At 38.1% G+C, this 14,693-nt stretch overlaps 1 protein-coding gene across 2 annotated transcripts in view; it reads left to right on the top strand.

Moving 5' to 3' along the window:
- KIF4A (kinesin family member 4A) overlaps window positions 1-14,693 on the top strand; it is a 131,123-nt gene that overhangs the window by 82,658 nt on the left and 33,772 nt on the right. For both annotated transcript variants that reach the window (XM_055565490.1, XM_055565491.1), the window contains exons 16-20: window positions 4,561-4,664; window positions 5,999-6,143; window positions 8,965-9,075; window positions 13,790-13,873; window positions 14,325-14,438. In XM_055565490.1, coding sequence (XP_055421465.1) covers window positions 4,561-4,664; window positions 5,999-6,143; window positions 8,965-9,075; window positions 13,790-13,873; window positions 14,325-14,438 — 558 coding nt within the window. The remainder of the gene's footprint in view (window positions 1-4,560; window positions 4,665-5,998; window positions 6,144-8,964; window positions 9,076-13,789; window positions 13,874-14,324; window positions 14,439-14,693) is intronic.

Raw genomic sequence — 14,693 nt, 5'->3', positions numbered from 1 at the left:
TATTTCCAGTGTTGTTGATTAGAAATCCATTATAATTCTTGATACTTTTTTTGTGGGGAGGAGGGCACACCTAACAGCTTTTGGGATCTTAATTCCCATGTCAGGGATTAAACCCACAGCCCCCCTACATTGGAAGCATGGATTCTTAACCAGTGGACTGCCAGGGAAGACCCCTGATTCTTTTTATTTGACCTGTATATTCCTCTCCTCTGGCAACTTTCAGGATCTTTTCTTTATCCCCAGGTATTCTTGAATTTCACAATGATGTGCCTTAGTGTGTATCTCTTCTCCCATATTGTGCTTTGTGCTTTGTGAGTCCTTTCAATCTAGAAATTTGTATTCTTCTCTAGTGGGAAGTTTTCTTGTATTATTTCTTTAATAATGCCCATCACTATTTTCTGTTTTCTCTTTTCTTGCACTCCTCTTAGCCAGATATTGGATGTCTGAGATTTAGTCTCTGCTTTTCTTATCTCCTCCCTCGTATTTTCTATTTCTTTGTCTTTTTATTCCACTCTCTGGGAGATTTCCTTCCACTCCTGGTAAATGTTTTTATTTGCCTATTTCTAAGATTTTTTAAAATCCTCTAATTGTTCCTTTTTATAACCTCTTCTTTTTTTTTCATGGATCCAGTACTCATCTTTAAGGATAGAAATTAAATTTTGTTGAACTTTTCTTCTTCTTCCTGCCTTGCCTCTGTTTCATTCAAATTCCTTTTTTTAGTGTATTTGATTTGGTCTTTCTCTAATGTAAGACGTTTTCTTCAAATTTCCAGTGATTTGTGGTTATCCATTGATATTTAAGAGTGAGACACTAATAGCCAATAGGAGAAGCCACCACAATGAGAAGCCTGTGTACTGCAACAAAGAATAGCCTCCACTCACTGCAACTAGAGACAGCCTGCATGTAGCAAAGAAGACCCAGCACAGCCATAAGTAAATAAATTAGCCAATAAGAAGTTCTTTATGCCTAGGTTTCTCTGGGCTGGTCAGTTACCAATAAAGAAATCTTTCATTCTCCTGCCTAGAGTTGTGTGGGGAGAATAGCAATATGCCCTATTTCTGGTAACTCAGAGCAAATAGGAGAGTTGAAATCTCTCTGGTTATATACAGACTTCTTATTTAATCCCCTATCAATAGTGTGTTAATTTATCCCTGTCTTTTGTTGTGTCTGCTGCCTATGAGTTCAGCCTGTCAGGTTCAGCTTCTCCCAAGAGGAAAGCTCTGCTCCTCTTTGTGGTTCTGATACAAATTGGTTTGTTTCTTCTTGACATTTGTCGTATGGGAGTCATAGTTTAACTTTTTAAATTTACTCTACTAAGTCAGTTACCACTTATACAATTCTTTTCCTCTTCCAAAAAAGTTTGTTTAATTTCTTGACTGCTCTCTTCATCCTTGTTGATTTATATCCTTTGGGGAGGTCATTTTAGTAGGTTTTCAAGAGAGGGCAAGTTAAATACATAGCTCAATCCTCCATATTAACAGGACATACAATGCACACTTTTTTAGGTCAAATGTATTTTGGCCTTTTCAGGATAAACAAAGGATTAATGATAAGGCTGAGAAATTATTCCTCTCTTTCTTGTACATTTGCCTAGAAGCTCAGGAACATATGTTTCCTCAGTGTACTTCTGACCCTATGATGGGTGCTGGTAATGAGCTAGAGCTATAGGTGTAGCAAGATAATGTATCCGTTTTTTCCCCTTGGAATCAAATATGCTTGAGCTTCCAAACTTTAAAGTTAAAAGGAAATAAATTCTTAGTGTTAACTGGACCTTTTAATCACATGTAAATGTCTTTTTCTAAGAAATAAAGGTAGTTCTTTGTTCTAAACAATATTTTCCTATCACTGTGAGGAATTTCTGTAGGAAAAAAATTTAATATCTATTTATTTATTTGCCTCACCAGGTCTTAGTTGTGGTACGTGGGATCTTTGATCTTTGTTGCAGTTCACAGGATCTTTAGTTGCGGCATGTGGGATCTAGTTCCCTGGCCAGGGATGGATCCTGGGCCCCCTGCATTGGGAGAATGAAGCCTTAGCCACTGGACCACTAGGGAAGTCCTGCTATAGAAAACTTTGAGGAGGTATAAGTGCTGGTTAGTGCAGATTACCATGAATTATAATAGTACAGTAGTCAACTATTTTAATTATTTCCCTTGTAGAGCCAGTGAGATAATGATTGACTGAATGTGGCATATATAATGAAGAGATACTGTTTTTTTACCCATCCAATTAATAAAAATTTTGAAATGTAGCAATATCAAGTGTTGACAAGGGTGCAGGGAAACAAGTACTCTCATACATAGCTAGTTAGAGTGTCAATTGGAATAACCACTTTGGTGGAAAGTTTGTATCTATTAAAATTGGAAATGTGTACCCCCATGAACCTGTAATTCCACTTGTCTCTACCCTAGAAGAGGCTTACACATGTGCACAGAAGGCATTACAAGAATGTTTCATTATGGCAAAAAAGAAAAAGACTGAGACAATGAGATCTGTATGCACTGATATAAATAAATCTCTAAGACCAAGTTCTTTTTCAAAAAAGGCAAGTTACAAAATGTTATCTATGTATAATGTGACTCTATCTTTAACATATTTTAGTAGGTATCTCGGAGAAGGCAATGGCAACCCACTCCAGTACTCTTGCCTGGAAAATCCCATGGACAGCAGAGCCTGGTGGGCTGCAGTCCATGGGGTCGCGAAGAGTCGGACACGACTGAGCGACTTCCCTTTCACTTTCACTTTCACGCATTGGAGAAGGAAATGGCAACCCTCTCCAGTGTTCTTACCTGGAGAATCCCAGGGATGGGGGAGCCTGGTGGGCTGCCGTCTATGGGGTTGCACAGTCGGACACGACTGAAGCGACTTAGCAGCAGCAGCAGCAGTAGGTATCTACATACATGTACATATATGCATATGTATGTGTATATATTATTTTCAAATCTATTTACATATATGTTCTAGGCATTTGCCACAACATATTTAATAAATAAATGCACACACTTCCATGTAAATGTCTAGAATATGTACATGTCCAGATACATAGTATATAAATGTCTAGGAAAAAGTGTCTGGAAGATCTGGACCAAGCTGATGACAATGGTTACTTCTAGAGAGAGGTCTGGAATTTTGGCAGGGGTGGGGCAGTCAAGGGAACTTGCCCTTTATATGTATTATCTGGATTATTTTTTGTAAGAATGTTTTCATGTGTTACTTCTGTAAGTACACACACATACATTATTGTCAGTTTAAATATACAAGGTATTTAAAGCAGTGAGATGGGTTTCCATTGTTCATATTACCCTTGATCTTAGCCAAAAGACCAAGAAGCGATCATTGTTCATATTGAAATGACTAAAAGTGTATTTCTTGAAAAATAGCTCTTGCCTATTTAGATACGGCCCTAACTAACCTACCTTTGCTTCTTTGTCTCATTTCAATACTGGTCAAAGGCCTTCATATAATCTTCTTGGATACTAACCACTCATTCAGCCAGTTTCCTGTGAGAGCAGAAAGGAATCTATTAATTGAGTTTTCCCAATCCTGGAAGAGCTACCAAACTTTCATTTCTAGAATTTGTTCTCTAAATGCATGCAGAACTGCAGTTGCTGTTACATGCATACATTTGAAAGTTCTAGATACAAGAACGTGCAGCTCTTTACAGTTTACAAAATATTTTTACTTTTTTGTCTTATTTGATCTTCCCAACAACCTGTGAGGTAGATAGTGTTGTTAATTGTTTACATAGATGAGACCACCCCCAGTTTCAGCAGTTCACCAGGAGGAATCACAGGACTCAAGTATAGTCATACTCACAGCTAAGGTTTATTATAGTGGAAGTACACAAAACAAAATCAGCAAAGGGAAAAAGCACATGGGGCAAAGTCTGTAGGAAACTGAGTGCTTCCAAGAGTCTTCTTCCAATGGAGTCACATGGTATGTACTTAATTCCTCCAGCAATGGGTTTTAACGATGTGTGTGAAATGTTGTCTATCAGGGAAGCTCCCATGAGCCTAGGAATCCAGGATTGTTAGCAGGGGTAGTTCATGTAGGCATTCTTTCCCTAGCACATATGAAAATTCTAGACTCCCAGAAGGAAAGCAGTGTGCTCAGGGTAAGTCATATTGCTTGCACAGTCCAGGCATAATGAGCCACTCTTAACAGTTAGGAAACTGGGAATCCTACCAAAATCCAAGTTCCCAGATTTGAGCCTAGGTCCAACTTGCAAGCAGATCTGTTTGTAGGACTGATAAGTCTTAGACCTGCCATGTTAGCTCTTTTTTACATAGAAACTAAGGCTAAAAGAGATGAAATGGCTTTCCTTAAGTTATTTACATAGAGTATGCTGGACTCAAGGTTCAAATCTAGGCCTTTGGATTCCAAGTTGGTACTTTTCCCACTACATAACTTTAATCCCCATCAAATCAAGTAGAAATGTTTTTAGTGTTCAACTGAAGTGGTAGAAATTGAATGCATAGTTCCTTAAGATGTGAAATGTTGAAGTGATTTTCTTCCTTTACCTTGTAATGCTTTCTTTCTCTCAACCTATAACATTTCTAGGATAACATAAAAAATCTAGAATTGGAAGTCATCAATTTGCAAAAGGAAAAAGAAGAATTGGTTCTTGAACTTCAAACAGCAAAGAAGGATGTCAACCAAGCCAAGTAAGAATATAGTCAATAAATACTATTTCATGTTCCTAGCTGTGTGTGAAGAGCTGTAGAGGAAATAGAAAAGTAAAAGAGCCATTTCCTGCCCTTAGAGGATTTAAACCTAATTATGGAGAAGAGACCTAGAACAAAATAAAATTAAAGGAATTGGGATTTTAAATAACATTTCATGGTGACAGTAAAAGAATACCATAACACAGCATGTGATTAGTAGCCAAATAAATTTCTTAGGCAGTAATCACTTTAAGAGTTCAGAGGCAGAAGATATCAGTTCAGGGTGGCATAATCAAGGAAGGCTTTATAAGAAGTTAGCATTTAAAATTAAACAGAATAAAAATAAAGAAGTTAGCATTTGAGCTAGATTTTGAAAGATTATCAGACCTACCAGACCAGCAGTTTCTTGGTCCCAGTGCTGATGGTAAATTAGCATGTGAATAGAATTAATATTCAGGCTAGTAAATGAAAACAATCTAGCCATCCCTTAAGAATATAGTCAGAATATAGTCAGTTAAGAATAAAGCCAAGACAAATTACCAGAATATCCCACTGTCCCTTAGACCTTTGCCTTATTGGCTATTCTACCTTCTTTTTACTCAGTGATTCTATTTCTCTATAGTATCCAAAATTCATGTTCTTAGAAGTTATGTTGAATGTTTGCTTTCTATCTCAGGCTTGTGTAACAATCATCAGAATAATTCCTTATAACTAAAGTGAAGTGAAATGCTTTTAAAGAACCATCCTTTTAACACAAAGTGGCGGTAGCGCAGGGCTGGGGGGGAGTAGTATTGAGACAACTGCATAGTTATATACTCAAAAAATTTCCTTTACTCTTTGTATTAAGCTCTAATTTTTGAGACAGTTTTAGTTTTGGGGGTAGTATTCATTTTTTTAAATGTCTATTTATTTATTTATTTTTGGCTGTGCCAGGTCTTTGTTGCTGTGCACAGGCTTTCCCTAATTGCAGCGAGTGGGGAGTACTCTCTAGCTGCAGTGCCCGGACTTCTCTTGTTACAGAGCACAGGCTCTAGGATGTGCGGGCTTTGGTAATTGTGGCAAGTGGGCTCAGTGGTTGTGGGGCATGGGCTTGGTAGCCCCAAGGCATGTGGAATCTTCCAAGACCAGGAATTGAACCCTGGTCCCAGCATTGGCAGGCAGATTCTTATCCATTGAACTACCAGGGAAGTCCAGTCTTCCTTATTTAAGATGGCTATATGACTGGTCACCTATATTATATATATCAAGGGTGTAAACCTGGAAGTCTAATATTATGTCTTTTGAAATCAGACTTTGCTCCTGCCAGTCCTCATTCCTATAAAATCTGTGTTTAGGTTGAGTGAGCGCCGCCGGAAACGTCTCCAGGAGCTAGAGGGTCAAATAGCTGATCTGAAGAAGAAATTGAATGAACAGTCTAAACTTCTGAAGCTGAAAGAATCCACAGAGCATACCGTCTCCAAACTGAACCAGGAAATACGAGTAATAAACTCTCATCCTTGCATTTACCCTGTAGAAACTTAACAACCATAGGTGTTCTATTAGAATTATACTACAAAGGTGTTTTCAAGTGAGTAAGTAGCTTGAATCTCTGCAAATGTCCTTTTTGTAAGGACATTGTGATAGTAGTCATCTAGAATTTGAATAACAAAACTCAGTTTTGACATTCAGAATTTTAATGTTAGATTCTCTGAAGCCAAAGGGCAAGGATACCTTAATATTTAGTGGTGATATTTTGACCACTTTCCATGATCATGTGGAATAATTCTGCAAAGTGATTACAAAATGACTGACACCTAGAGAGAATTTTCGGTCACTGATGTTTGACTTCTGACATCTACAAAGTGGTGGTTACAGGTCATTGTACTGAACCTATTTGAATACAGTGGTTGCTAGGTAGATTTGTCCTTGAGACTTAGTAGATACTTCCTTGAAATTTCATTTATGTGCAGTGAATTTAGAGCTGGTTTTAGCTTGTAGGTACATTTTTTATACAAAAAAAGATCTTAATGACCCAGACAACCACAATGGTGTAATCACTCAACTACTGCCAGACATCCTAGAATGCAAAGTCAAGTGGGCCTTAGGAAGCATCACTATGAGCAAAGCTAGTGGAGGTGATAGAATTCCAGCTGAGCTACTTCAAATCCTAAAAGATAATGCTGTAAAAGTGCTGTACTCAATATGCCAGCAAATTTGGAAAACTCAGCAGTGGCCACAAGACTGGAAAAGGTCAGTTTTCATTCCAATCCCAAAGAAAGGCAATGCCAAAAAATGTTCAAACTACTGCACAGTTGCACTCACACACTAGCAAAGTAATGCTCAAAATTCTCCAAGTGAGGCTTCAATAGTACATGAACTTCCAGATGTTCAAGCTGGATTTAGAAAACGCAGAGGAATCAGGGATCAAATTGCCAACATCCCTTGGATCATAGAAAAAGCAAGAGAATTCCAGAAAAACATCTGCTTCATTGACTATGCTAAATCCTTTGAATGTACAGATCACCACAAACTGGAAAATTCTTCAAGAGATGGGAATACCAGACCACCTTACTTGCTTTTTGTGAAAGCTGTATGCAGATCCAGAAGCTACATTTAGGACCAGACATGGACAACAAACTGGTTCCAAATTGGGAAAGGCGTATGTCAAAGCTGTATATTGTCACCCTGCTTATTTAATTTATATGCAGACTACATCATGAGAAGTGCCAGGCTGGATGAAGCACAACAAACTTCGGAAAAGTCTTAAAGTGTTGGGAATACCGGACCACCTTACTTGCCTCCTACGAAATCTGTATGCCGGTCAAGAAGCAACAGTTAGAACTGGACATGGATCAACAGACTGGTTCCAAATTGGGAAAGGAGCATGTCAAGGCTGTATATTGTCACCTTGCTTATTTAATTTATATGCAGAGTACATCATGAGAAGTGCCTGGCTGGATAAAGCACAAGCTGGAATCAAGATTGCCGGGAGAAATATCAATAGCCTCAGATATGCAGATGGTACCACCCTTATGGCAGAAATCAAAGAGGAACTAAAGAACCTCTTGAGGATGACAGAGGAAAGTGAAAACCTGGCTTAAAACTCAACATTCAAAAAACGAAGATCATAGCATCCAGTCCCATCACTTCATGGCACTTTGTTTTCATGAGAAAACAAAGGAAACAGTGAGAGACTTTATTTTGGGGGGCTCCAAAATCACTGCAGATGGTGACTGCAGCATGAAATTGAAAGACACTTGCTCCTTGGAAGAAAAGCTATGACCAACCTGGACAGCTGGAGAAGGCAATGGCACCCCACTCCAGTACTCTTGCCTGGAAAATCCCATGAACGGCGGAGCCGGGTAGGCTGCAGTCCATGGGGTCGCTAAGAGTCGGACACAACTGAGCGACTTCCCTTTCACTTTTCATTTTCACGCATTGGAGAAGGAAATGGCAACCCACTCCAGTATTCTTGCCTGGAGAATCCTGGGGACAGGGGAGCGTGGTGGGCTTCCATCTATGGGGTCACACAGAGTCGGACATGACTAAAGCGACTTAGCAGGAGCAGCAACCTAGACAGCATATTAAAAAGTAAAGACATTACTTTGTGGACAAAGGTCCATCTAGTTAAAGCTATGGTTTTTCCGGTAGTCATGTATGGATGTGAGAGTTGGACCTTAAAGAAAGCTGAGCACTGAAGAATTGATGCTTTTGAACTGTGGTGTTGGAGAAGACTCCTGAGAGTCCCTTGGACTGCAAGGAGTTCCAACCAGTCTATCCTCAAGGAAATCACTGCTCAATATTCATTGGAAGGACTGATGCTGAAGCTGAAGTTCCAATACTTTGCAAGTATATCTGATACTCCAATATCAGCTCCACCTGATGCGAAGAACTGACTCTTTAGAAAAGACCCTGATGCTGGGAAAGATTGAAGGCAGGAGGAGAAGTGGACGACAGAGGATGAGATGGTTGGATGGCATCACCAACTTGATGGACATGAATTTGAGCTAGCTCCAGAAGTTGGTGAAGAACAAAGAAGCCTGGCATGCTGCAGTCCATGGGGTCACAAAGAGTTGGACAGGACTGAGTGACTGAACTATTTTTTTCTATTATTTGTTCAGAGTGTTCATTTGTATAGTCTATACTTGGAAACCCTGTGCAAGCATAGTAAGGAGTATTGCAAGCATAATCAGAAAATCTGTTGGCAAACTTTTCAGCTCAGCTCTGGATTTTCTTTCCTTAATGGTTAGTCTATCCATCTGTATATCAGCCCAGAATAAATGCAGGTGATTACTACTTGTGCTGATTTTTGTTTTCATAGGTGATAAAAAACCAGCGGGTACAGTTAATGCGTCAGATGAAAGAGGATGCAGAGAGGTTTAGACAATGGAAGCAACAAAAAGACAAAGAAGTAATCCAGTTAAAAGAACGGGTAAGTAACTGCAACTTCTCAGAGTCCTAACTAATGAACCCTTTTCTGGGCTGACTAGCATTAAAGCCTCTCTTCTAACAACTGGATCTCTAAATATATGATACATTCATGAATTTAACATGAATTTTTTTTTTTTTTTTTAATTTTATTTTATTTTTAAACTTTACATAACTGTATTAGATTTGCCAAATATCAAAATGAATCCGCCACAGGTTTACATATGTTCCCCATCCCGAACCCTCCTCCCTCCTCCCTCCCCATTCCATCCCTCTGGGTCGTCCCAGTGCACCAGCCCCAAGCATCCAGTATCGTGCATCGAACCTGGACTGGCAACTCATTTCATACATGATATTTTACATGTTTCAATTAATTTTTTAAACGTCTACTATGTGCAAGGTACTATCCACTAGATACCATGGAAAATAGAAAGATGAATAGTATACGTGTTCTGCCCTTGAAGAATGTCTTATCTACAAAGAGTGGTAGAATATAATTTCTAAAGGTGATGGTAGTTTTATTTTTTACTGAGCATTATAAAAGAAATCTGTTGTAAAAAGAGAATATCTTGTCTAAATGGGAAAGTGGTACATAAACATGGTTTTCTTCAACAAGTTAGTGTTCCAATATATTAATTTGAGAGTGATGTTAAGATAGTGAAGTTTATGTAATATTTGTATGTAATGTAGTACCAGGGAGGATAATAATCAGGAAAGCAGAAAATAATGAAAATAATTTTTTTTTTATTTACTTTATAAAAAATTGTTTATTTTTGGCTGGCAGGGGTTGCTTTGCAGTGTTGGTTTCTGCCTTGTATCCTCATTGGTCAGCCATGGGTGTACATATGTCACCTCCCTCTTGAACCTTCCTCCCACCTCCCTTTTCTTACTGTTGTTATGACATCCAGCAAGGTTCAGCCCAGGTGGTTACCAAATACATACACTGGAGACTAATTAGAAAAGAAAATGTTTAAGAAAAAGAGTGTACCATTTTTTAAAAATGTTTTATTTAAAAATATTTTTAAATTAAAATATTTCTAAAGTAATTAAAAATTATTTAGTAGGTTTATAAAACTCATGGAATTTTTCAAAGGTCTGAAAACAGTTCCTATCTTTTTATAAGAATAAACAAAAAAATTAAAACCATAAAAAATTAAGCATAGTTTTCTTCAATACAAGAAATAAAGAGACTTGTACTTTACAAATAGTCTAAAATGCCAATGTAGTTAAGAAAGGGAACCGCACTTCTAGTTGGACTAAAAAGATGATAACTGAAAAGGCCTTGAACAATAGGGAGGATTTTGACAGAGGTAAATGCCAGCATTCCAGATAAATGGAAGAACAGGAATGAAGACACAGAGATAACAGCTTTGTCGGAATTTTCAAGGAATAGCAAATGATCCATGTTGGATGAAGGATAGTCAGAGAAGATTTCATTGGAAAGACAAGTTGAAGCTGGATTGTTAAAGATTCAGGAAATTTGAAATTTATTTTGTTAGTTTAAAGATTTTTAGGATTTTTGAGAAACAAAGTAATATCAGCAAAGTACTGCTTTCCAAGATACATCTGGGATTCAGGTGTTAAACAAACTAAAGTATTAGGAATCTAGAGGCCAGAACACAAGCAGCTATTGCATCATCCAGAAAGAAAATAGGGACCTGAATTAGAATAGTAACAGTGATCTTGGAAAGCACAGGAAAGAACATTAATTTGGGATCATTTTTAGAACAGGCCAGAAGGTGATATGTTGAGTCAAGAAATGAGAGAAATGTTTTAGGAATGGTGGCATGAGGAGCTTTGTGGACCTTCTTCCCAGCAAAAGAAGTGCAACTGGTGACATTTATTAAAACAACCATTAAAAGTCTCTGGAAATTATCTTAAGGGCATAAGGAAGTAATGCTCATTCCAGGAAATCTATTTAATCTCAATAAGAACAGCAGAGTGTGTAGCCTTTGAGCCTCAAGCAACTCCCTCCCTCCTACCCAACAGCTCCATTTTACTGAAGCTTTTTTTTTTTTTTTTTTTCCGAGTAAGAGCAGCCAAGTCTGGGGGTCCCTTCTTCCATCTCACCCCCATGTACAGAGTGGAAGCTCTACCCCTGCTGCAGAAGACCACAACTACTGGGGTCTGACTATCCTAACCCCTCTAATGATAGGATGTAGGTTCCATGTCAAGAGAGGCAAACCAAGAAAAATAAGGTATGCTGCCTCTGCTCAGCATCCTAATCCTAGAACAGAGATGTCACTCAGAGAAGTGGGCTGCTGTCCCACCAGGTCCTAAACAGTGGTACAGATGGTTCTGCCCGGGGGAGAGGCAGGCCATAGGAATGAAGTTTTCCCTAAGAGGACTGGCTTTATTTCGCAACAGAATCTGGGGAAGTTAAAACCTAAATGTGCTGTCAAAAACTATGGAAATTTTGGTAGTGAACAATTAGGAGACTGGTAGCTCATGAGAACAATAAATGAAACAACAGTCAAAATATTCTAAGATCTAATGACTGAAAACCTTCTAAATTTGATTTAAAAAAACATTACACATCTAAGAAGCTCAATCAACTACAAGTAGGATAAATTTACAGAGATCCACACCCAAGACACATCATGTCCAAATGTTGAAAGACAAAAACAAAAAACTTAAAAGCAGCAAAATAAAATGACTCATCACATACGGAGAAATCCCAATAAAATTAACAGCTGAATTCTCATCAAATCAGGAACAAGACAAGGGCATCCACTCTCACCACTTCTATTCAACATTGTCCTGGAGGTTCTAGCCAGGACACTTAGGCAAGTAAGATATATGAAAGGCATCTAGATTGGAAAGGAAAAGGCAAAACTATCTCTGTTAGAGATGACATGATCTTGTATATAGAAAATCCTAGAGAATCAACTGAAAACTGTTAGAACAAATACATGAGCAGGAGGATTGCAGGATATAAGTTCAATGCACAAAATTTGGTTATATTTCTCTTCACTAAAAACTAACAAATTGAAAATGAAATTAAGACAATTCCATTTATAATAACATCAATAAGAATAAAATACTTAGGAATAAGCTTAACAAAACAAGTGTAAGACTTGCATACTGAAAACTACAAAACGTCCTTTAATTAATTGAAGATCTAAGTGAAAAGAAAAATAGCCCATGCTCATGAGTGGGAAGACTTAATATTAAGTTGAAATACCCCAAGATTGATCTACAGATTCAACACAATCCCAACCAAATTTTGTCTAGCTTATTTATAGAAATTCACACGTTTATCCTAAAATTCATATGGAAATGCAAGTGACCCAGAATAGTCAATCTTGAAAGAGAAGAAACTTGGAAATATGACATTTTCTGATTCCAGCAAATCCATGACCTCACATTAGTTACCCTTTATTTTCAGTGTGAGAACACTTAAGATCTACTCTCTTAGCAGATTTAAGTATACAATATAGTATTGTTAACTATAGTTACTTTGTTATACACTATAACTAAAAGTTTATACCCTTTTACCAACCTTTCCCCATTTTCTTCACCCCTCCCCCTCAGTCTCTGATAACTACCATTCTACTCTCTGGTTATATGAGTTCAACTTTTTTAGATTCTGCATATAAGTGAGAGGGCTTCCCAGGTGATGCTAGTGGTAAAGAAGCTGCCTGACAATGCAGAGGACGTGGGTTCGATCCCTGGGTTGGGAAGATTCCCTGGAAGAGAGCATGGCAACCCACTCCAGTATTCTTGCCTGGAAAATCCCATGAACAGAGAAGCCTAGTAGGCTGCAGTCCATAGGGTCACAAAGAATCAGACATGACTGAGACGACTTAGCACATATAAGAAATCATATAGTATTTGTCTTTCTCAGTCTGGTTTATTTCATTTACCATAATGACCTCCAGGTTCATCCTCATTGTTTCAAATGGCAGGATTTTCTTCTTGTTTGTGAATGAATAATATTCCATTGTGTATACAATTGACTCTTGAACAACATGGATTTGAACTTCATGGGTCAACTTACACATGTTTTTTTTTCAATAGTAAATACTACACTACTATACTATTCAGGGGCTTCCCAGGTGGTGCTAGTGGTAAGAAGCCCACCTCCCAATGCAGAAGACATAAAAGACATTCGATCCCTCAGTCAGGAAGATCCCCTGGAGGAGAGCATGACAACCCACTCCAGTATTTTTGCCTGGAGAATCCCATGGACAGAGGAGTCTGGCAGACTACTGTCCATAGTGTCGCAAAGAGTAGGACACGACTGAAGAGACTTAGCACACATGCACTATACTATCCACGATTGGTTGAATGTATGGATGCAGAACCACAGATATGGAGGGCCAACTGTAAAGTTACACACAAATTTTTGATTGCATGAGGGTTGACACACCTAACCTTGTGTTGTTCAGGCAGCAATATATTCCACATTTTCTTTATCCATTCGTTTGTCAACAACTTTTGACAACTTAGGTTATTTCCATAGCTTGGTTATTGTGAATAATGCTGCAATGAGTATGGGAATTTAGGTATCTCTTCAAGATACCAATTTCATTTCCTTTGCATGGATACTCAGTAGTGAGATTATCAGATCATATGGTCTCTATTTTTTATTTTTTAAGGAATTTTCATTCTGCTTTCCATAATGACTGTACTGTTGAAAGACTCTTCAGTTACATTATAAGGTTTTATTTTAACTAGCTGAATAGCAATTAAAAATCTGACTCTTTTCTTCTTAGGACCGCAAGAGGCAATATGAACTGCTCAAACTTGAAAGAAACTTCCAGAAACAGTCTAATGTGCTCAGACGTAAAACTGAGGAGGTAAGAAAATCCAGTCTGCTAGGTCAAGTATATTATCACTTTCAGGCTTAGATGCTGGTAGAATAGCATCCCTTAAATGAGCCAGTGTCCTGAGAAACCAGGGATACCAACCTTGACAGCAATTTGAGTCTTGATCCCTGTTGGTCAAGCATAAAACCTGCTGAAAATGGCAGTATTCAAATAAGGATTTTTTTCCTGATTGGACTTGCTTCTTTACAAAAAAAAAAAAGGAATACTGATATATGACATTTCTAGATACTATCAGTCTGCAGTACTTCTTTGAAATGTGTACCTCCCCTAGGCTCTTAAGCCATAACCAGTGTTATGTACATGGGGACTTAGAAATGTGGTTCCTATAGAATTCAGACCCATAGAATTTTTATGCTAGAAATAAGAGTGTTCTTCTTTCATACCCTTTAATTCAACATTACTATGAACCATTTTTATTTAGGCAGCAGCTGCCAACAAGCGTCTCAAGGATGCTCTCCAAAAACAGCGAGAGGTCGCAGATAAGCGGAAAGAGTCTCAGAGTCGTGGAATGGAAGGCACTGCGGCTCGAGTGAAGGTATGGACAGCTTGAATCACCATTTGTCTTATGTACACTGGGGATAGGGGAAAATGGGAAGTTGCTTTCTTTTTATTTAGAAGTAAACATTACAAAATCTGAAGTTCTACCTGAAAACCTTATTTCCCAAAGATATGATTACCTCCAAATGGTTGTTAAAGAATAGGAGTAGTGAACTCTTTCTGTTCCTGAGTCTTGATCCCTGTTGGTCATAAACTTTGAGCAGATAAAATTTTTTAACAGTTCTATTGAGGT

The sequence above is a fragment of the Bubalus kerabau genome, chromosome X, assembly GCF_029407905.1.
Source record: "Bubalus kerabau isolate K-KA32 ecotype Philippines breed swamp buffalo chromosome X, PCC_UOA_SB_1v2, whole genome shotgun sequence".
Taxonomy (NCBI): domain Eukaryota; kingdom Metazoa; phylum Chordata; class Mammalia; order Artiodactyla; family Bovidae; genus Bubalus; species Bubalus kerabau.
The sequence above is the reverse complement of the archived record's forward strand: the minus strand, read 5'-3'. Positions and strand labels throughout refer to the sequence as shown.